Raw genomic sequence first — 23734 nt, forward strand, 5'->3', positions numbered from 1 at the left:
TGACAATGGCAGAGTAGGACACCTTGGAACGGAGGTTGGTCACCTGGGGAAATCATGAGGGGAAACATAAGAATCACCTTGGAAAGAAAACCAGTTGCCTTCAACAGAAGTCCCAGGAAATGACAACACATCCCACTGTGTCCAGAGGAACATACAAGTACCAGAAGAGCAGGAGAGCACAAGCACAGAAAGGCACTTACTCTGGCACCAATTTCTGGCCTCAGACCTGCTCACTGCAGGCCATAAATAAAAATTTCATTAAGTGTTCTAGTTAACCCTTCTAAAATGTCCACAGCTTTGATTTTAGGCCCTTTTACTGGAAAATTAAAGCAAGAGCTGCTTTCAAATCATAAAGGCACAAGTGATAAAGATAAAAGAGTCAGGTGCTCCTGTTCAAAAAAGCAACACCAGCAGTTGAAGCACTCAGCCAGGAAACAGAAAACACAGGCTCAGGTCTACAGACTCATTTGCAGTGTTGAATTACAACTTGGGCAGAGATTGGGACTCTGGCAAATAACAGCATCAGTGTCTCAGTTTCTGCATTTGCACATTGCATTATAAAGGCACCACACTCAAAGATGAGTGTCAGATACCCGACCTGCCAGTAAATACAGCTGCATGTGCCCACAGATCCTGCAGATAGCTGGGAGACATTGGAAATCTCAGGTCTAAAACCAGAAATGAAGGCAGACCCTGAGCACACATGGAGATGAACAAGCTCATCCCTACTCTACTCACTGTGTATGAAGTAGGGGGGACAATTCAGAGCAATGTTCTCACCTCGCTGGTAAGTGCCAAGCAAACCTCACGAAGTCTACAAAGCAGGACCTCTGAATGGGACCCAGCCAGGTGTTGGATGCTGAAGAGTCCCTTCTCCTTCAGCTCCCTGAAAGGCAGAAGATTGATTTTTCTCTCCACCAAGGCAGCAGCCTCTGAAATGACCAGGCTGGCAGCTCAGTTGAACAATGGGAGGAGCTTTTCAAGGAGTATTTAATGAAATTGTGGAACGCGTTGCCCCAGGATGCTGTGGCTGTCAAAAGCATTCACAAACCCAAGAGGCAAAGAGAGGGGTTTCAGAGTGGCCATTTAAGAAGACAGCCTTTCTGAAATCTCTGGCCCATGAGGCCCCTCTGTCACTGCTTCCTAGAAGCTGTGAGACCGGGCCATGCTGCTGTTTCTTGTCACCTCCCTGTACCTGTCCCTGAGACACAGTTCCACCGGGCTGTTATTGGGGCATTTTCCTTCTTTGTCAGCCCCAGCAAGCATTCAGCAGGGAGAGTCTGCACTGCCACTCTGGAGCTGAGTTTCCACTCTACAATCTCGGCCTCTCTGTCACCCCCTCCACTCCACCTCACACATTCCCCAAAAAAGCAGCAGGATGTCTGCTGGGACCGCCTCAGCCTGCAGGAAGGCCAAGTGGGTCCTGGCCTCTCCTGACCCACAGCACAGCTTTCTTTCATCCCAGGATGGAAATATAAAAACTGTATTATCACATCACACAGAGGGCCAGGAGCTTTTTATTTTGGCTGCAAGTGTCCACAGGGCATTGGCGAAGAGGAGAAAAAGAGTGTTTTGCAGCAAGCAACCTGGCTACTCAGGCAGGATGATAGGAAAAGTGTCTGGAAGCTGCTTTTTAGGACTTTGGTTGTTCTGCTGAAGCCTCTGACAGAGCTGATGGGCAGATCCCAGAGCTGTGGAGCGTTCCTGGGAAATTTGTCCTTGGATATGTCTACGAATGCTCTCCCAGCCATGAACTGCCATCTGTGTCCTGTCCATATGTCACTGCCTTGACTGTTGAGTGTCTGAGGTGCCTCTTGAGGCTGCTATGGACCTCCTTCACCAAGGAATGGATTGTGATACAACATCCCTTTCTGCTTATGTTTGGGCACTGACAGAGCCTGGACCCCTCTGGCTGAGCTTGGGCTCTCGCCAAGCAAGATTGCAAATGAGAGCAGCTCATGGTTCTCAGCTCCTCCCTCCTGCTGTGACAGACGGACAGAATGGAGCTGCCCCATCTGCCAGGTCACTAAGAAGGATGTGAATTTTTCTCTGCCCTGTCACCACCAGTTCTGCCTGGGCTGCATCCTGCAGTGGGCAAAGAGAAATCCAGCGTGCCCACTCTGCAGAAGAATGATAGAAGCTGTCAGGTTTTCTGAGTCAGATGAACAGGACTACATACAATTTGCCATCAGCTCCCCCAAACAATTGCTAGAGTCCAGCAGGGAGAGAGCCTGGCCACCTTGCTGAAAACAGCCCCCAAGACCCTGAGATGGCTGCTCCATCTTCCCCACGGGGAACACTGTCCCCAGCTGAGCAGGGGCCTGCAGGACCAGAGCCTGTGGATGGCCTCCTGCCCAAGGTGTGGGCCAAATTTTTCAAATAACAATGTCATCTACTGGACCAAAGGTGGCCCTGGCTGCACCAGAAGCTGGAGGGAATATGCCAGCACCAGAGATGGCTGGTTAAAGAATTCATAGAGCAGCATCCTGCACGCCCTCTGTGCCTATGGTCAAGCTGCCAAAATCTTGGTGCCAGTACTGCAGCTTCTCCTCTGTAGCAATCTGAATTGCTGCTAGCATAGTCCAGGGTAAAGAAGCAAAAAGGACCTTTGCATCATCTACACAGATGTTTTATTCAGCTGTGCAGGGAGATGTTCAGGTCCCAGCACCCACACACAGAGGGTCTCACTTTGTCTCCACAGGGGCGTGGGGCTGACCCTGATCTCAGGGCACTACAAAGATAAGGGGGGCAATCAGGGAATAGGGAAGGTGTGGCTCAGGAACACAGGAGCAGACACAGGAACAGGGGAAGGAGCCAATGGGCTCTAACAGCTTTTTGAGGGAAGCTTCTCGTGTCTCTCTAGACCAGGGAATGCCCCCCCAGGGTCTCCACAATTCCCCGTGTTTTATATTATTAGGAAAGCTTCTCTGAAGGATCAACTGAATCAACACAAAATGACAAAAACAATCAAAAGCACTCATAAGACAATTGTTCAAAATGCAAACAATTCTGAGTTCCCAGTGTGCCAACAGATTTCTTGGAGTATCTTAGATCTGGCAGGAGGGATGCAGGGTTTTCTTAGCACAGTTTATCAGGAAACTGAGTCATACATCCTGAACCTCTGGTCCATGGCCTCCTCACTGTCATTGTGCAGCAAGGAGGCCCAGAGGCTGCTGTGCTCTGGTCCTGTCAGGGATGAGAGCAGCGGCTCTGTGGCCAGCGCCAGCTCCAGCTCCAGCAGCTCACAAGAGGAGGCTCCTTCCAGAAGCTCTGTTGGCTCCAGTGTGGCAGACCAACAGAGCACACTGGAAGCCACCCTCCATTGCAGCCACCCCCCAGCTGCGCCCATCATCCCTGCAGAGCAGGAGCTGCCCCAGAGGACCCGCGGCAGGAGCTCAGGACAGTGGCAGGTCCCTCTGCCCAGGGCAGAGTCACAGAACCTCTGCTCCTGGCTGGCACAGGGGCTGCTTACCCTGGTGTCCCACGGAGAGGAGGGATCCTGGGCCCCAAACTCTGCCCAGCCCTGCAAAAGGCCACCTTGCCAGCAGTGCTAGCAGTGCTAGCGAGGTTCCTGCAGCCATTCAGTCAAATAAGAGGAAACAAATGTCTCTTTATCTGACACAGTCTCTGCACACAGCTTTCTCCCCCTCCTCCTGGTGCCTTTCCCTGACTCCAGGAAGAGCTGCAGGAAATGCTGTGTGAGCCATAATAATGGAAGAGTTACTGATAAAAACACTGGGGTGATGCTTTCAGAGGAGTCATGAATGGAAGATTGACCAACCTTCCAGCCAATGGTATGCCAAAAGTTTCCATTCTTTAAATAATTGACTGCAATAAATTAGTAAAAAGAAAGATACGGAAACAAATTAAATCTCCCACAGCTGCTGGCTTTCCTCAGGCTCCATGGCCTATGTATTGCTAGACTTACTTCACTTAGGCAGAATATTAACTGCCCTGACTTGTTGGAGACTGACCACAAGGTCTCATCTGTGGTGAGCAGTCACTAAAATTAGCTCAGCAGAGGCATCTTCAGCTGTCCAAGTGTAGCAGAAATACATATTCTCTGCTTCATGACTGTGTGGCAACAGCTGCTGGTGTGGATTCGTCAGCGTTGCTTCATGGATTGCTCCTGGGAAGGAACTGTGTGCACAGGCACAGAATGATGGCTTCGATCTCCTCTAATTACTCCAATCGGATGATGGCCAGAACTTTTAGGCAAAAAGCATCATGACAGAATAATTTACAATATTCTCCAAACTACTCCTGTGGTTTTGATTTTCTTACTGATTAGGTTCAGTGTCTGGCCTCAAGAAATCAGTCCAGAAATAACAGGCAAACCTCAGCTTGCAAGTTAGAGTGCAAGTCTTTAATCTGCCATTTTTGCAGTATCTACAAACAACTTTTCAACATATTTGCAAAAAGAATCTCTTAGTTCTTGCTATACCTATCCAGAACCTGACTCTCTCCTTGTTTCATTTTGATTTGAGATCCAAGCATGATTTTTTTCTGGACAGGGAAGTAAGAACCAGCTGCAAATACAGACTACAAGTGTGAATCTATACTGCAGGAACTGAGCTGTAGCTTGGAATTAAAGGCAAGAAGTGATGCCATGGTAAATGTGAACATTTAGTGCTGACATAGGAGCCTTCTGCAATGCTCCACCAACCCATGGTTCACCTTGCTACAAACTCTCTTTCTGATGTTACAAAGAGTGTTGAAGAGCTGACGATAAGTAAAAAAAAATAGCCAGAATGTTAATTTTTGTTATTATGGTGAACAATGACTATCTAATAATTCAGATCTCATAGAAGTGAGTATTCAGATTTCAACTTAGTACATGCTGGCAATTTTAATTTGAAATCAACAGGTTTATCCAAATCAAGTTATCCATAGGAATTAATTTGCTCTATGATCTAAATAAAAATGCCTCATTGTCTGGTAAATGTAGTAGAATTTTGCAAAGTCAACAGTCCACAGATTTTCATTTCTTGTTTAGTGGCTGTTCTGCAGGAAAGCTTTTACAGACTAATCAGTTTGTATGTAATTAAAATGCCAGTACATTTCATCTAGCCATTTTGGTATTAGAACAAAACCATATGACTGCACAGCCTTTTAAAAAATATTTTCAAATAAATTTTCAAATCAACAGTCTGAGTAGGACTCAGAATAAAAACTCTACCAAACTTCAACTCCATTGGAAGATTCCCTTGTCACCCTGTGAATCAACTCTGCATTCAGAAGATTAAAAGTCCCAATTATGGTGGTATTTTTTGGTATGGTTAGGAATTGGGGAAGGGTCTTCTTCCTTCTCAACTCCATGCTGCAGTGCCTTTGGGATGTGGCCTGCTGGCCATTGTTTGTGCAGCCCTGGTATTTCTACATGAGGCAGAAAGTGCAATTGCATTTCCAGCCAAAAGCCCATGAGGAGTGGGGCAGCCGGAGCTGTGCCAGACACAGGCCAGCAGCTGTGCCGCGAGAGGGTTTTGGTTCCTGCCCGGTGCAGCTGGTGCATCTCTTCCGTGACTGCCTCCCCTTCCCAGGTGCCCGGGGATAGTAGGTGCAGGGTTCTGCAAGGGCTATGGAACAGGGTGGGGATGTCTGCTGGCAACAGAGTGCAGCGGAGAGCAAACAGTCCAGGATGTTCCTGGAGTGTGTGACAGAGAACTTCTGACACAGCTGGTGACTGAGCCAGTGAGGGAAGGCACTGCTGGACCTGCTGTTTGTGAAGAGAGAAGGGCTGGTGGGTGACAGGAGGGTTGGAGGCGGCCTTGGGCTCAGTGCTCACAAAATGCTTGTGTTTGATTCCCAGAGAAGGAACAAGAGACGTTGGGGAAGTGTTTACCTGCAACAAATTGTGAATTTGTTAAGCTTTAACAGGCGGTGCTGAGTCATACCTTCCCTCACACCAGTGGTTAATGTGTGCAACTGGATATCTTAGCCTTGAGAATAAAGACAGTGGGCCTACTGAGGAGGTAGCTGCAATGCATTCAAGGAGAAGAAGGCTCTTAACCATGGAAGGAGAATTTGAGGAATGGGATGTTCACCACATGACCACCAGAGACCCTCAAGAGACCACTACTCTAAATGTCAGTAATTTTGGGGAAGTGATTTAAACATGTCAAATACTTTGTGAGAATGTTTAGCCTGTGAGTTTGAGCAAAGTAATGAATAAAAGTAATGAAAGGAATGTCTTAGTTCCATGGATACACACACGTGGGTGTGCATGTTTCAGGGAAGCGATTCCCCACGCACCCAGCACTGAAATAAAGTAATGCCTCTTTTCTCACACTGAGCTGGCAGTGTGGATCGGGCCCTGCTCGGTAACTTTCATTTTGGTCATTTCTATTGAAGCATAAAGAATGGTTGAAATGAGATCTTTTCCAGCTGTTTCCATCTTGTTTACCTTTTGGGGGACCAAGGTTCTGTGCTGCAGGTGAGCTGGGTGTGTGCAGAGCAGTGCAGCCCCAGAAACCCCTTGGTTTGCCCAAAGGTTGCCATGCCTTGCTCCCAGGTGTGCCCAGCTCTGGCAGGAGAAGGAGCCCGCAGCGCAGTGGGCACCGTGCCCTGCCCAGCCGGGGCTCTCTGGCACAGAGCAGCATCAGCGCCAGCGCCGTTCAACTGCTCCTGCCTTGGCTTCCCTGGGACACAGGAGCCTCTGGAAATCAGCACCACCAGCCGCGTTCCCAGCTTGGAGCAGCTGCTGCTGGCGGGCAGATGCTGCCAGGTCCACTGCTGCCAAAGGGGAAGAAAGGCAGAGCAGAGGAAGAGATGTACATACACAGCAGCCCTGGGAACATCCAATAAACATGCAGATATATGGGGTGATTTGTTAGGAATTACTTCAGCTGCTATGCCAATAGTGCTTTCTCTCCTGGTTCTGTACAATGCTTTGGGCCATTTTCTTGGTCTGGTTTCCTTTGCTTGAGTCCCATCTGAATGCTCACTTGGGGTACAGGCTGTAGGTGCTTGGGGCACTCTTGGAGTTCCTCTTGGATCCCTTGAACAACAGGGTTTGGCCCATGAGGGGAGTTTGTGCTGCTTTGTGTCAGAGGAGAACTTCCAAGGCCATTTTGTGTTTGCTGTAGGGAAGGTTGGTTACTGCTTTGCATAAATTCACAGACTAACATGCTTTGTGATGCTTTGCTTTGTCATACTTTGCTTTGTGATATCAGGGCATGGTTGCCACATCGTCGTGGTGACATCAGAAGGTTGCCTTGTTGCACGGAAGGCCTCAGTGCCAGAGCAGCCCTAGGGCTTGCTGAGATCAGGAGCATCCTCCTGATTGTGGCCTTTGTCAGTGTGTAGCTGCACACTGACAGGAGTCTTGGCTTTTGTAGTGCTGGGGTAAACTTGAACAACAGTGCTACAATGATTGAGCAACTCGCTGCTGCAGTTTGCACCATGTATGGCACTGTTTATTCCGCCTATTTCATGACTAGCCTGGCAAGTAAGTAGAGGTTTCAACTCTATTTAGGTTAGGGTGTAAGCTAACCTGGCTTTTGCATGTCTTCCTGCTCTGTCTTAGTGACTGGGTTGATTTTGAAAGAGAAGGAGCATTAGGATGCCAGTGGTTTGGTAAAGCTCCTGTCAGGGCGTTCAGCTAAAAAGGGGGTGCCTGTAGCCACAGGGGCAGCATTTGCAAGGGAACCTGCAGGGCTTCCGTTCCCTCCACGGGAGAGTCTGTGGCAGCAGAGTCTGTCATTTCCTCAGTTTGCTGGATCAAGCAGGACAACTTCCAAAATGCAGACTGGGAGGCCTTCTCAGAAGGCCTTCTAAAGACTTTGTAGTTCTCCCCAGAACTGAGGGAAAGCTTCTTTTATTCTAAATTTTGTAATGAAAGGATTTGACTGTCTATTTTGACCCTTGACTGAGTGCTAAAATAGTGATTCCCTTTGCAGTGAAGTGCAAACTCTAAAGCCATGAGTGTCTGCTCCTGAGCCCTGGAGCTGCTGCTGTGCTGTTTCACAGTAGAACTGCCACAGCTCAGGGGGATTTTGGGGAAGCTTTTCTGGGTGACTGTTTTCAGCAACTTAATGGGAATTAGTGCATGCAACTTCTGTTTTTTAAAAAAGTACCTGAAAGACAAGAGAACAAGAGCTGCTTTATCCATTGAACAGAACAGAAGCATTGAGTGTTGAAGAACAATTTGCATTTCCTTGATCACGTTTGTATTCATTTACTGGTGTAGGCACAACCAAGATTATTGTCCTGATCTCTTGCTGGCTGTGTGAAAGAAGTATGTCACGTGAAGGGATGTTGATAAAGAAAAATACTCTCTGTTTGGGTTGACTTCTTCTCTTCTGTGGGATTCAGCAGCCCAGGCAGTTTTCTCACAGCACTTGTTCATTTTCCCTTGCCCACTCCAGATCACATGATCCGTGTATTCAGAGGTGCTGATCCTGAGGTGAGTGAGAAAGGAACATTTCATGTTCCTGGTGCTTAAGAGTTGTAGAGCAAGCTGTGAGCTTGGCCTGTGGCAGCAGAGTGTAGAGGGCCAGCTGGGTAGGCTGAAAGAAAATCCATTTCCATGTCTGCAGCAGCAATAACAAAGGCATCGCTGGCTTTTTCCTGATTTTCCATTTCAGAACTTTCAAGGAATGAAAAGCTCATTTTGCAGAGAGAATGTTGCTTCTTGATAGCAGCCAGGGCATAATGTCTAATTCAGAACTATTAGCAATTCTGTTGAATTAGCCCATTTAAATTCAGTCGCAGTGACTTAGAATCCCATTGTTATCAAAGTTTCTGATTTGTCCTTAGTACAGCTGGTTGTAGAAATAGAGCTGAGTAGAATAAAGTGCTGAATAGAAATAAGGTTATAAATTGTAGGTAACTTTCTGTCCCTCACACTGCTGTCTGTCCACAGATCACAGAACCAACAGCAGTCTCTCCTCTGGCTCCCTCTGCTCATGGAGAGGAGGCCAAAGAGGAGGCAAATGAGGTGGATGAGCGCCAGCCTCCAGCTGTGGTCACACCACAGCCTGACCATTCTGAGCCAGTAAGTGCCAGTTGTGTGTGCTGCTGTCTTTGGTGCAAGGCAGAGCTGCAAGTTTCTGACCAGCCGGCACTTGCTGTTGCTGGCTGAGGATGCTGAGTGCTGGAGTCCTGCCAGGACCTGGTGATTGCCCCCAGCCTCTGGCAGCTGGACAATGGGCTTTGATCTGTCATGCTTAGGCAGCAGCTTCCTGGCATTTTGATAGGGGCCAGCCTGGAGCATGAATGCTCCCTGATCCCAGAGCAGGGAGCATGTCAAAGACACTGTGCTCAGCCTTGTCAGATACACAGGGGACACTGTGGCGTGGAGAGACCTGTCCCCCTGCACAGACTGGCCAAGTAGCTGCAGGCACAAAAAAATGTTGATCTGACCACACAACTCTTTGTGGTGCTTTGTCCCCACAAACTTCTTGGGTGTGCTTACTTGGGACTATTTCAGAGACACGCTGGGGATGTAGAGCTGCTGCTTGAAGTCAGGGATTTTGGTGCCTTTGTTGTCAGGTTGCTCTTCTGCCTCTTCAGGCAGAGCAGCCAGTAGCAGAGCAGATAGGTGCTCTGAGTCTGCCTGTTTCTTGGTCTTTGATAAGCTGCAAGGAGATGACTGTGTTGTCCATGAAGCTGGGGGGGGGGGGGCATTCTTGTCTAGTGTGGCAAAAGAAACAAAGTGAGTAGTTCTGAACCCTTCTTCTGAGGCAAAAACCAGACATTGCATGTGTCTGTTGATACCTTCTATTGTGTAGTTTGCTTTGAAAACTGCATTGGAGCCTGGAGTGGGAGCAAAGCTGCAAGTCCTTGACTGCTGTCTTGTAATGCTAAAACCAGGATGTACACCTTGCAATGATGCCTGCTGTATCTGAAGTGAAATGGGCACCTTTGTGGCTGGGGAGCTGCGTGGGCCAAAAGGACGCAGGGCTGGCAGCCTTGAGCCGCTGAAGATGAGGCAGCGTGTGGCCAGGGGGCCAAGAAGGGCCAGGGCACGGTGGCCGTGTCAGCAGCAGGGGGGCAGCAGGAGCAGGGCAGGGAGCGTGGCCTGTGCTGGCAGCGCTGCGGCCACCGCTGCAGTGCTGGGTGCAGCTGTGGGCCCTGGGAAGCAGAAAGTCCTTGAGGGGCTGCAGCGCGTGCACAGAAGGACAGGGGAGCTGGGCAAGGGGTGCAGCACAAGGCCAGCGAGGAGGTGCTGAGGGAGCTTTAGCCTGGACAATGGGGGCTCATGAGGGACCTTCAGGCAGACTTCCATAGATCCCTGCCTTAGATCCACAGATCCAATGCTCAGCACAAGGGCTGTTTCCCTGCCAAACATCCCTTCACTGCATCCAAGTGCTTTAGACACTGGAGTAGGTAACACTTTCATATTTTGTTTGTTTATTTGTTTGTTTGTTTGCTAGAAGGAGAAGCCTTGTGTCATTTCTCCTTCTCCAGGGAGCAAGGGAGCTTTTTCTCAATCTTTCCTGCCCTTTTCCAGCACTGGCAGAAACACATCACTTTCAGGTTAACGGCTCCCGTGTCTTTTGGCAGCCCAGGGAATCAGTGTGTGTTGTATTTGGGAATTGAGCAGGAAATCAATGCCCTTGCATTCCAGCTGGTGCTCAGAGATTAGAGGAGCTGGGAGGGGCTGGGCTGCATTTCTGATTCCAGCCACTTTAGCACCATCAGTGTGCTCGAGTCCAAGAGAAGAACTTGCCCGAGCACAGATGCACAGAGTGCAGTTCCCAGTGCAACGCTCTGGGTCTGATTGCATTCCAGAAGGACCCACACGCTCCAGATTCCCCAAGAGTGTGGGTTACTGAAGCAACAGGAGAGCAAGTTCAGGATGGCTGCAGATCGGGGCACTGCTACCGAGTGTTGATGTGTGTAGCGACAGAAAGGACAGTATTGATTCAGGGTGACCCCCACGTGGCGAATAATGTGCTTTGACTCTATGATTTAGAAGGTTAAACAAATGCTTTCTTAAGCTATGTTATATCACACTAGTACTATATTAAAACTATACTAAAGAGATACTATACTAAAAAGCTACTAAAGAAAAACTTGTGACTGTCTCCAGACAGTCACGACACAGCTTTTATCTAATTAACTAATCAAGCTAAACAACTATCACTAAAATCCAATTAACAAATCACTTTTAGTAAACAATCACTAGAACACATTCTACATGTACTAAACAACAAGAACAGCAAGTAGACATAATCATTGTTTTCTCTTCTTCTCTAAGTTTCTCACTACCTCCCCTTAAAAAAACCTAGGAGAGAGAATTATATCTCTCTGTGTTCAAAGAATGTAAATACCACAGCACAGTAAAGAGAGATTATAAAAATGAGATCTGTCTGTCTATCTGTCTATCTGAATCTTCCTGGCTCTGCTCCAAAGCAGTGGAAGATGCAAAGCTCACCTAAAGGCATCCCTTCAGGAGAGGAGTAGAGACAAGTTCCATTGACTGATCCTGAGCAGGCAGAGATGTTTCCCCCTCTAGAGATGGTTGTTTTTTCCCCTCATGTTTTCCTACTCCAGCCTTTTCTGACCTGAAGCCTTCTTTTTATCCTTTAAATTTTTGCATGTCCTAAGGGAGTGGAACTATCCCATGCTGTAGCTGGGGTCTGGTGACTTTGCCCATACATGCATTACATGACACATGGTTTCCTTCGCTGGCATCCCCAGGGCTGTGTAAGTGCATTTGTTAATGGGGCCTTATGAGAAACTCTGTTACTGCTGGTCAGAATTCTCAGTTGACAAAAGAGGGAGAAGAAACACCTTGGTCCTCCTCCATATACTGAGATGGCCATAGAGGTTCTCTGACTTCCATCAGAGATCTTTGCATGCATCCTTATCTCCTGAATGACCCCATTTTCTAACAAGAGTGTAGATGTCAGGAAGGAGGAATGCTGGTGCAGGCCTGAAGGGAATGTGAACTCCAGAAGTGTCTCTCACAAGGAGTGAGCTCACCCAGGAAGCCACCTGCAGGGCCAGGATGGAGCTATGGGACAGGGCGGGGTGTCAGTCACCACTGAAAGACAAACGGACATGGCAGAAGCAGAGGGAGGCCCTCACCAGACCCTTGAGAAATGCCACACCTTCCCTGTCAGCTGCCTGAGAGGCTGTTGGAGCTTCAGTCCCAGATGGCCCCTGATTGTAGGGCCAGGGTCACTTTGGAATCTGTGGCTCCCCACGGGCAGAGAAGGACCCAGCAGAGCAGCAGCACAGTGCTTTGGGAGTGTGTGAGCCCAGCAGTCTTTGAGTCTTGGCCCACAAAGGTCGTACGGGAAGTTGAAACCCATCTTCTCTTGCTTTCTGTGCAGGTGCTTCTAGAGAAAGAGCAGGAGCAGACTGCCTTATCTGAGATGCCATGCCAGATTCAGGGAGAGCTGTTCCCTGCCCGAGAGCAGGAAGAGCAGCTCGGGCAGCAGGTGGAAGAGCCAGAGGAGAATGGCCAGGTTAGCCTGACTGGCCAGGGGACAGAGGGAAGGGCAGGAAGAGGGGCATAAACCAGAGCTCCTGGGACTGAGGAGGCCAGGAAGTCCCACAGGCACTGAAAGGACAGAGCCTTGGAATCTGCAGAGACCAGCACCAGGACAGGATGGTTACAGTGGAAGCAGAGCTGGGTAGAGAAGCAGAAAGAAGGGGCTGAATAAATGTGATTTTGAGGCTAAAAGAGGGAAAAGTTGATCTTGATGGCAGCTCTCAGTCACTTGCTCTGCTTTTGTGTGTACAGAACATCAAGGCAGAGCCACAAGCAGAGCTGCCTGAAGCTCAGAGTGACATCATGGCAGCAAAGAGGAGGAATGAAGACATCCAAGAGGAGAAGAATCTCCCTATGCAGAGGGGCAATCAACAAAAACAGGTGAATGAAGGAATGGCAGCCACTCCACGCATGAAAGAGAGTCCTTTCCGTTGTTGTTTACAGAAAATTGATGAACAGATGCAGGCACAGCTGCAGGAAACTGAGGCTAGGATCAAGGCAAGGAAGCAGAGGCTAGACGAAAAAATTAAAATCATCAAAGAGAAAATTAATCGCCTCCTTCAGGAACAAAAGGCTCTAGAAAAGCGAGTGAAACAGCAATAGCCACTGCAGTCACCCAAGGGGTGGTTTCTGCCCTCCTTGCCTTTCCAGTGCAGAGCAGCAGGGGGTGGGTGATGCCTCTGAGTGCCATCCTGATGAGGCCTCTGTCAGAGCTGCTCTGAAGGGCACTTCCTGGTCTGCTGAATCTCAGCTGATGCTCTAGACAGTGGCATTACTCCCTTGGCCATTTAGCCAGCAGTCATCCGAATGAACTCCTGCTGGCTTCTTCCAGGTGACCTTGTTTCTTGAGGTGTTTTTGCAGGTGAACATGGTCACTCACATAGATCTGGAATACGAGCTACAAGCTGTCTGTATCCCTTGTGAATCTGCTCCTGTCCTTTTCTCTACTTTCTTCCCAGTCGATGACTCCTGGCTGACGGGGACAAGCTGTAGTCTCTGACTGCTTTGTTCTGTTTGACTTGAGGTGGAAGTGTTGCCATCCTACCTGGCAGCCTGCAGAGAGTTCCAGCAAATGACGGGCAACCAAGAGCCCCAAGGCTGGCATGAGGCCCAGGAACTGAACCATCCAGAGATGCTGCAGGATGAGCACGTCCTGAGGAAGGTGCAGAAAAAGAGAATTTCATGGCAGGAGGTAGAACATTAGAATGAGGAGCTGCAAATGTATCTGCAGACCTAGGAGGGGGAAAGGAGTCTTTGGGAGGAAGTGGAGCGGTCGTTGCTGCAGTCATCCTTTAGAACAAGAAACTGGCTATGACCTCGAGTAAAACCAGCCTTTGGTTTTGACCATTTGGTTTCACAAGTGGACATCCAAAGCAATCCAGTTGAAGAGCTCTGCATGTGGCTGACAGCAGCTTCCTAAGGGCTTGCATTTCAAATGGCAATCTCTCTTGCATTTCAGGGCAATCTCTGCCACACCTTCCTGACATAAACTCATTTCTTGTCTCAGATCTACACCGACTCTGACACTGAAGCTGCTGCAGAAGCAGCAGTGCTGTCCCAAGGAGCCTTTGCTCTCCAGCTGAAGAAGTGGAGCCTGAGCACTTGGTTCACCTCCCGTGCTGACCCAGCTGCTGCTCAGCAACAGGAGATGGCGGGTGACTCCCTGGAGCAACTGAGTACGTCTGGTATCTTTCTTATCTGAGGGACAGTGTATTGTGTGCACGTGTCAGCATAGCTGTACTAAAGGGTTCTCCTCAGTTTAGTGTCACAGAAGTGCTGGCGTTGCTCCGAGGCAGCAAGAGAGAGCTCTGGGTGTTCCTGCTGCCTCTGAGGGCAGCTTAGACTGGCTGGAGTTTGCCTGGGCTTCCCTCTCTGCCGAAGGCAGAAGCAGGCATTGTTCCTGGATCAGCAGAAGGCTGTGACTGCTTGAGTCCTAGCCACTGGCAGAAGCTCTGCTGAGATCAGTCTCTAGGAGAACACATCAAGCCCTTTGTGATTCTGCAGCACAACCCAATGAATCTGCTTCTTGCCCTTAACAGCTGCCAGTGCTGTGCTCTCAGATAAGATCTGGTAGGGTTGAGAAGAGAGCCCAGTGGATTCTGTGTCTACCATCACCTGTTGGGACAAAAAGGGCACTGATCTGCGCCTCGGTGTGGCTGATCTCAAAGCCCATCCTGTTGTGTCCTGAATGGGGGCAACAGCTTGTACGGGGCTCAGGCTCACTCTGGCTTCTTCCAGTCAGTGCCTGTCAGTGCTCATGCTTGGGCTTTGCCAGCCTTGTTGTGGTCGCTGCCCTGCCCCTGAGGGCTGGTGGGAGTGCAGAGGCTGGAACCTTCCTTAGCTGGGAGGGTCCCGCTGCTGCCCGGCTGCTGCAGCGCAGAGCTGCCTGAGGCAGCAGCCCCTTCTCTGGGCCGGCTGCTGCGTCGCACGGCCTGGACTCACAAGAGGGTCAGCATCTCCTCTGGGCAGCTCTCTGTGTCACAGGGCGCCTGAGGAGCACTGCTGTCCTCTGTGCCCATGCCCGCCGTGCCGAGTTGGGAAGATGGGGACGTGTGCGGTGCCGAGAGGGCGAGTGCAATGGGAGCGACTGATCCGCGCTGTCGGGGTGAAGAGAAGCGGCGTGGTTCTTCACGCAGGGGCACGGGCAAGGGCGTCTTTGAGCTCAGCCTGCTCATAAAGGGTGAGGGTCCTGACGCTGAAAGCCCCGTCGGGATTGCTTCTAGCATGAGCTGCTCTGGTTTACAAACGCAGAGGCATTCTTCTGGCAAACTGCTGCAAGCTGGAAAAGATGGGAACACTTGGCAATAATTCCTCCTGTTCTGAACTTGACATCTGTTCAGAGGAATTGATTCTAGATGTCCAGGTGCATTTAATCTTAGCAAGTAGGAAACCTTTTCTAAATCTCACAGTGTTTATTCCCAAGAAAACAAAGGCACTGTTAGTTCCAGCTCTCCTTAATGTTTCTAGATGACAAACTTACTTGCCTTGGTAGGTGTTCTCTTCTGGTCTCAGTCTCTGAATGTATTTCCCTGTGCTTCCCTGTGTCAAGAGGTCTCTCACTTCAAAGGATGCTAGAAATCAGTCTCTGTGCCAGCCACTTGTGCTGTGGACCTGCTGTTCTTTTCTTGTTGTTCCAGTTCCTGTTCCTGTTGTTCTTAGCCAGCTGTCCACAAAGGGAGGGCTCAGAGCCCCAGACAGTGGGGCTGCCTTTTGTATCTCCTAGAAGCTGGGATCTCTGCTTTAAAGTGAACATCTTGCATTTTGTTTCCCTCAGGGAGAATGGCGAAGATGGAAAATCCTATTATAAAATACATTGAACTGGAAAATATTGGCAGTGGGTGAGTCCAAGCAATGTTAATTTTACAAAACTATGCATCAGGTGTTTTGCTGGTGGAATAGGTATCAAGTGTGAAGTCAGACAAGCTGCAAATGTGTTCAGGCACTGGGCTTAGATTGTCAGTGCTGATCAGAATTTCTAAGTGTGCTCAGAAGGCATTGTCAAAGACATCTCCATGCTTCCAGTGTCCTGCAGGTCTTAGGCATTTACAGCACAGATCTCCTGTGTGGGCTGGCTTTCACTGCAAGATCTAAATGGCTTCTCCTTTCTCTGCTTCTGTTTTGTTTCTAGGACTTTTGGAGATGTTTGTAAAGCACTCGACACTGCCACAGGAGGAGAGGTAAATGTCAACAGCACCTGCAGATTCTGCTGCACTCGAGGGCTTTCCCTTCTGGTGTGAGCTGTGGCTGGAGCTTTGGGCAGAGCTATGCTGAAAAGGCACAAGAAGCACAGACTGGTGCCAGCCCGCAAAATGCATTTGGGACTTTGTCCTCCTCAGCTGCCGGAAGGAAGGCACAGAGGGCAGCGGTTCCTTTCAGAGAAGGACGCGCTCACTCGCTCTCCATTGCTGAAACAAAGGTGGTGCCTTCGAGCACCTCACTGCTCTTTGGGGCACAGCTTCAGAGTCCTGAATTCTCATTTCTGGCTGCCAATAAATACATCTGAAAGTTACCGGTAGTTCCTTAGCCACCTGCTGCACTTGGGAACTGCACATAGGGAGAGATCTGCAAGGCGTCCCTGAAAGCCCTAAGCCCTGCCCATAGCCCAAGATGTATCCACAGAGTTTTAAGGCATGGATTGCTTCTTCTGAGTCGCAAACAAAGCAGCAGAGAGTGTGGTCAGAGCTTTGTGGGTGATAACCGAGACACCGCTGTTACCAAGTGGTCAAGGCAAATGTCAGTGGCCCCACGTGTCCTGTAACTGGCTCCCAAGGGAGCAGAGAAATGGGCTGTTGGAACGTCAGTTCCTAATTACTGCAGTGCCTAATCACAAGGCAGTTTGGCACAGCTCAGCTGTGTCATTGCAAAATCACTCGCTCCATGTGCCTTGTGGTCTCGTGCCACCAACCTCTCAAGTTACTGATTTTCAATGTCATTTTAGGTGGCCATAAAGAAAATACGTCTTCAAGGACTGAGGAAGAAGGAACTAAAAGTCAATGAACTCATGGTCATGAAGGTGAATAGGAATCCCAACCTGGTCAATTGTTTAGACAGGTGAGTTGTGCTTTTGTCCCATGAACGTTTGTTCACATATTGCAAACATGCAAGGTAAAATCCCACTTTGGTCACTGGCAGAAAATAGAGCTGTAATTATTGGCTAATTATTATTGCTCCTTTCATCTCCAGTGGATGGGAAGAGATTGCATTTTGTCTGCATGAGTCTTCACTGGCACATGGTATTTGAAAATTGTTCAAAAACCTGGATGTATCGTGTCTTACTAAATCAGTGATCTCTATATTCACAGCCACCACTTTGTTTTGGAGCTTGATTTTTTTCAAGTGTCTTCTTACGTCCAGGTAAACTAACAAGGATTTCCCTTGGATTGTTGCCACTGTTTTCCATTGCTATGCATGCCAGGAAGACTAGGTGCTTTTTTCCAGAAACACCATGTGTGACAGGTTTTTTATCTGGGCTGTTACTAAACTGCACATTTTGCTTGCTGCCCATCTAAGACATCTCCTTTTTCTCAGCTGTGCCTTTCTCCTTGAGACTGCACAGATGGCAAACAATGCACAGCCAAGAGGGAATGTCTATTCCTTTATTTTGTCTTTGTCTCAAAGGGACCTGAAAAGAAGAATCAACCCGTCTTTTCCACACAGCAACCTAGCCATGTACATTCATCTCCACGCCCTTGTTTCCTTCTTTCAGCTACCTTGTGGGTGAGGAGCTCTGGCTGGTTATGGAGTACATGGATGGAGGCACTCTGAGCAATGTCATCAGCAAGACCTACCTGTCTGAAGATGAGATGGCAGCCATCAGTCGGGAGGTCAGCAATCCCATGTGTTTCCAAGGGCTTGGGCAGGATTGTCTGGGAAACAGGGGCTCAGAGCTGGAGTGATTTCCTGTGCCAAGCTTTGTTTCTGTGTTGCTGCTATTCTATGGGCAAGTAAAAGCATCTCAAGTGAAAGGCCTGCCAGTGCCCCTGCACTCCCTGTACTCAGTGCCAGTACTCTTATCTCCTGCTGCTGTATTCTCGCTCTGTCTCTTGTATTTGTATTTGCTGTTCTCCACCTTGCCTCTCTAAATGTTTGCCTGGAGTCTGTCTTCACTGCATTCCTTGCCTGTAAAAGCAAAGGTGCTGGTGGCAGGATTTGAAATGATCAGCAAAGAAAAAAGACTCATGTCTCACAGTCCTCAGCTGAAAAGGATAGTAGTGCAGCCAAAATGCTCTTTGCTTCCGGAAAGTGACTGGTGTGATACTTCCAAGCCTGTGCTGAGGCCAGCAAGAAAATCTTTGTCATGCAGCCTCCCACCCAAAAGTGATCTGCTTCACACCAAAGGGAGGGACTTTTCCTTTCAAAACCCCTCCTTTGTCCTCTGCATGGAAAAAGCACGTCCACTGCAGCAGGAGTCATCCTGGCTGGTTTGCAGGGCACAGCCTACAACAGCAAGTGCTGTTGCTCTTTCAAAAGCTGACGTGCCTTTCCTTAGAAAAGTCCTGCTCTGCAAGTGTTGGAGCAGCAAGCTCTTCCTCTCAGTGGCCATTACTGTTCTGCCATTACTCCCCATTCCCCTGGAGAGGGAATCTTTTAGATTCTTTGTTTCCTTTCTGGTGTGATGAAATCACATCACTCATTTTTGCCCTCCTGTTTCTGTTTTCTCGCTCAGTGCCTGCAAGGACTGCATTTTTTGCACTCAAACCGCGTCATCCACCAAGATGTGAAGAGCTGCAACATCCTTCTCAAAACCGACGGCTCTGTCAAGCTGGGTCAGTATATTCTTGGTCAGGTGCAGCATTCCAGGGATGTGGGTGTGGGGCTGCTTGGAGTGACTGCCAGCTCCCCAGAAATGGTGCTGGTGGCAGTGCAGGGACCCCTGCTGCGAGCTGAAGGCACAGTTGCAACGTGCACAGAGGTATAAGGAACCACAAGCAGTCAAGAGTGGTGTTGCTCTGTGTGTGTCCCTTCCAGACAGAGGGAGCTACAATCTAAAGCTTCAGGGGCATAAAGTCCACTGCTGTGAGCAGCGTTAAGAAACCTGGGTTTTTTTGGAAGCGGCCAATTCCATACTCCCTTGGCTAAAGCCCCAAGGAAATCGAGCGTGCACATTTCTCCAGGAGATTCAACAGCACATTCTTAGCCTGAGAGTGGGGAATTCTTTTGCTTGGTTTCCTAATTGGAGCTGGCTTTCATGGTTTGTTGTTTTCTCCACAGCTGACTTTGGCCTCTTTGCTCAGCTCACCCCTGAGCAGGGCAGGTGGAGCTGCGTGGCCGGCACTCCTGGGTGCCTGGCGCCTGAAGTGGTGACAGGTCAACCATATGGCCCCAAAGTGGACATATGGTCTTTGGGAATCGTGGGCATCGAAATGGTGGAACGAGAAGTTCCTTACTGGAATGCAACTCCTGTCTTGGTAAGGTGCAAATACTCACTGATCCCACTGTCTTTCTCACCTGTCCCATGTTCTGTGTGCCATTGGACAAAATCCCATTGCCATCTGCTGGCACCGCTTCCACCAAGGTCTCCTTCTAAAAATGCCCCTGCAACACATCAGCATCTGCTGTAGCTTTGGTTGTATCAGAAAGGGAAGTGGCAGTTCAGAAACCTAACCAGTTCAGAAACCTGCCATTTTGGCCTCCAGCCATGCCTGACATTTCTCACTTGTTTTTTGAACAATGTTGGAACTCTGTTTCTGAAGGACAAGAATTTTTCAGTGGAGAGGGTAGACATGTGATAAATATTCTGAGAAATGGAGGTTAGACCTTCCCAGTTTCAATTTTATAGAAAACATAAGAAAAAAAGGAAAAAGAAAAGTAAACAAAAAAGAAAAAGAGAAAAAACCTACTACCAAAGCAATTCCCAAGCAGTTCTGCTTGCTTTCTCATTTTTTAAACACAGCTCTTCTCTTCCATTCTGTAGCATCTTTTCCAAATGCTGTGGGTCTTCGAAACTTTCAGGCTTTCAAGTCATCTGTACATGGTTCAGTCATGTGTGTGGGTGGCCTGGATAAGTTTAGGATGTGTTTTTCTCCGACTGCAGTTAGAATTGTTTGCCAAACCCTTGGCTGTTTCTCGGTACTTTAACAAGTTGATGAGCTTGCAGGCAGGTGCCTGGGCTGGGATCCAACGTGGGCAGTCGACACCGGTGCTGTGTTTCTTTACCACAGGAGCAGGGCCATCCCTGGCCTGCACAGTTCTAATGACAGGGAGGACTCCAGCTCCCCACCATGGCCAGTGGCTGAGCTCAGCTGAGAGTCAGGATAAAACCCTCTTTGTCACCTCTGGTGATGTGGGAAAAGGAAAGAAAGCCGCATAAATTATTTGTACACAAGGGGAGTGCATTGCCATTTCTGGATTTGAAATTCTCCTTTGGGTTAAAGAGGATAATAGCAAAGTCTCTTTGGTCACCATCTATTTCAGTGCCACAAGCACAGAGTTATCGTTACAGTGGTGGGCATTTTTATGGAGACTCCAAGGCCTCTTGCCATTCATATTTTTGTCTATTTGAGATGGATTCTGCAAGTTGAGGTTTGAATAGTTCCAAGTTGGTGTCCTATGTTTCTAAATACCATCTTGCAAAAGCAGAATGAGCTCTCTCCCTCTGACTTGTCAGCATGTTAGAGCTTGGTTCCACACGAACCACACTGGATAACGATCAGCCAATGTCTTGCCAATCTACACTGTAATTCCTTGGCCTGAGGAGTATCAGAAAGACCTGCTGAGCTCCATGGACACTGTCAGCTGCATGGAAGTGAGCATCCTTGGCCTTGCTGAAGAAACTGGAGCTCAGCTTAGTTTAGATGCTCTTGAGCAGGAGAAAGGCTGGAATCGTCAGGTGTTTCCAGAGGCCGGCGTGCCCAGAGGGACTGAGCTCTGGGGAGCAGCTGGATGTTTCTGCACATCATGGAAAGGGATTGCCAGACAGCTCAAGCCTCACCACAGGCAAACGCTCCCCAGCTCTTCTCAGGGAACATTTGCTTTGGGTTTCGAGTTGCTCCCACTTGTCTGTCTGTGAAGATGCCCCTAAAACCACAAGGCAAGCCTCTCAGAACTGGTGTTACATTTCCAGAAATGAAGAAAAGAAGCCCAAACACAAGAAAGTTGCTAAGGCCTGGTTTTTAGAGAGGAACTTACCCCACTGTGCAGTTTCTTCTCACTGGGAAACATGCTTCAAACTGGGGCATGAGGGTGTAAAGGCCACAGAGTCTCTTCTGCTTCTTGTGCAGTGCTGCTGAAACACTCAGTGATCGTGTTTCTCTCCTAGCCCAAGCCACATTCTGCACGTCACCAAGCCAGAGCCTGGTGATGTGGAGAGCCTGCCAAAACCTCCCATTTGTTTCCTGGCACTTTCTGGGATGGGCCTACCATTAATGCATTGACTTGAGCAGCCAAATGAGTAGAGGGTGACCGTAGGGATGGAACCTCTCCTTCTGATTTGACCATGAAAAGTTTTTCTTTTCCATGTAAGGAAAGCAGAAATTTTCAGGCTGCTGAGAGACAGAGCTGCAGGTGGCTCCTGTGTGTCCAAGCAGGCGTTTTCATCCCAGTACATTTGTGCATGCATCTTAATGTGTCTGTGTTGAAGATGAGATTCCAAATGTTTGTTTCCTTACCTGAGGAGCACCTGGTGGATTTCCTTTCTTTCCTTCCAATTCCCATTGTTTTCAAGAACAAAGCAAAAAGCTGGATTAGTTTTGTTTTATGGCAGCTGCTCTTAAGGGACCAAGAAGCACTGCAGAGATACTTTTCCATGTACTAACCCTTGGATATAGTAGAGTTAGTATAGCAAAGTCCTTCTTCCAAAAAGCCTCTCAAGCTGGTATGAATCTTCAGGGAAGGAAATGTGCTTGTGGTGATGTAGTTCCCACTAACTAGGTCAGTCAATGAAATCAGCTGCCAAGGCAAGATCTGTGGGATGTTGGAAAAGCTGTGGCTGCATCGGAGTTTGGGTTTTTGGTTGGTAAAGGAAAGTCATCTCTGGGTCTCTGCCAGGGCAGAAACTGCCACTGCAGAGTGGCACTTAATCAATGGGACCCAGGAGAGCAGTTACAGATAGGAAAGAAGCAGGTGTAGCCTGGTGTCTCCTTTTTCCCCAGCCTCAACTCCTGATAGCCACAGGAGGAAGACAAAAGCTGCAGCAGCCCAACCTATTCTCATCTTGCCTGCGTGACTTCCTGAGCTGCTGCCTGCAGAGAGACGAGGCGCGGCGCTGGTCTGCCAAGGAGCTCCTGCAGGTAAAATGTGAAGGGGCTGCAGGTGAAACAGGGTCTGAGGGACGGGCTCCTCCTCCACTCAAGTCCAAGGCATCAGATGAGCCCCCTTCCTCCTCACCTCCACTCTTGGTGCTCTTCAAATGAAAACGGTGAGGAATCCTAGACTGGGCTGGGCTGGCAGGGCCCTGTAAAGGTCCTGTGGTGCAAGTGTCCTGCAATGAGCAGGGACATCTTTAAAGAGATCAGGTTGCTCAGAGCCCTTTGCCACCGGAGCCTGAATGGTTGTAGGGATGGGGCACCTACAAGCTCTTGGGGCAAGCTGTGCCAGGGTGGCACCATGCTCCCAGTAAACAAGTTCTTCCTTAGACCTACTCTGATTAGATGCCCTTTGTGTTTAAAAATATTTGTCCATATCCTATTGTAACCGGCCCTGTTAAAGATGTCCCCCACTTTCTTCAAAGCCACTCTGAAGTCTTGGAAAGTGGCAATAAAGTCTCCCTGGGGCCTGTTCTTCACAAAACTGAATAACTCCACCTCTTCTCCGCATTTCCTGAGCAGAGAGGTGCTCTGTCCTCTGACTGTTTCTGTTGCCCTCTTTTCTAATTTGGTGGAGTGTTCAGTTTTATCTAATGGCAAAAGAATTGAAGCAGAGCAATGCAGGGTACAGAGACATGAAATGGTGGTGGAGGAACCCAAGGAAGCCAGTCCCAGCTGAGCAGTCAGAGATTTGGCTGTGGCAGGAGGGGCTGTGGGGGCTCACTGTGAGCCTCTGAGGGGCCCTGGTTTGTGCCCCCCAGCCCACCCTTGGAGGTTTCTGGCACACAAACAGGGACAGCTGGGAGGGACTTGTCCCAGCCCCATCTGCTGCCTGGCACGCTCAAGCAGACAGGAACTGCGCCAGGGTTCCTGCCAGCTTGTGTGGCAGAGAGGGAACTGCAGGACCCAGTGCCACTGGGCTGGCCCTGCTGGGAAGGAAGGTGCCATCCAGCACACGAGGGGCAGGGCATGGAAAGGCAGACACTGCTTTCTGTCCCTGTGGGAATTAGCACAGTGCCTGTCTTTCAAAGACAGGGACCTATGTGAGTCATTGGAGTTTCCTGAAAGGAAGATAACCCAGGGACAGAAAGCACCATTTCTAGAGCACTGGCAGGGCAAAGATCCCAACAAGATAAAGAAACCTGAATAAATGGATGAGTGGGATTCTGGGCCAGGTTTGCCTGTGATGGCAGGGTCCTGCACATGACTGCTGGGTAGCAGATGGTGCCATTGCTCCTCTTTCTGGGTCTTTTTAGGACCCAGAGAAATCCCGATTGAGCCTGTGAAGCACTGAGCTTGGAAAGTAATGGTTCACTCTTCACTGTTCTTTGTATTTTTGTTGTTTGTTTTTTGTTTGTTTGTTTGTTTTGGTTTGGTTTGTTTTTTAATTTGTTTGTTTTCTTTTTTTTTTTTTTGTATTTGTTTTTGGTTTTTGGGGTTTTTTTGTGAACAGCATCCATTTGTAACATCAGCTGAGGCTGCATCCACCCTGAGACCACTCATCATCTCAGTGAAGAGGAGGATGGAGAAGCAAACAGTGCTATAA

The 23734-nt window shown here is 48.9% G+C and overlaps 1 protein-coding gene across 1 annotated transcript; it reads left to right on the forward strand.

Moving 5' to 3' along the window:
* Positions 1-703: 703 nt before the first annotated feature.
* On the forward strand, positions 704-23734 carry LOC129047073 (serine/threonine-protein kinase PAK 3-like). The gene is given in 13 exon segments (XM_054518167.1): positions 704-787; positions 5541-5553; positions 7229-7447; positions 8367-8404; positions 8864-8995; positions 12285-12419; positions 12698-13033; positions 16884-16996; positions 17652-17769; positions 18612-18711; positions 19157-19353; positions 22036-22173; positions 23642-23734. Coding segments are annotated over 13 exon segments (1716 nt in total).

Source organism: Molothrus ater, chromosome 38, assembly GCF_012460135.2.
Source record: "Molothrus ater isolate BHLD 08-10-18 breed brown headed cowbird chromosome 38, BPBGC_Mater_1.1, whole genome shotgun sequence".
Lineage (NCBI taxonomy): Eukaryota > Metazoa > Chordata > Aves > Passeriformes > Icteridae > Molothrus > Molothrus ater.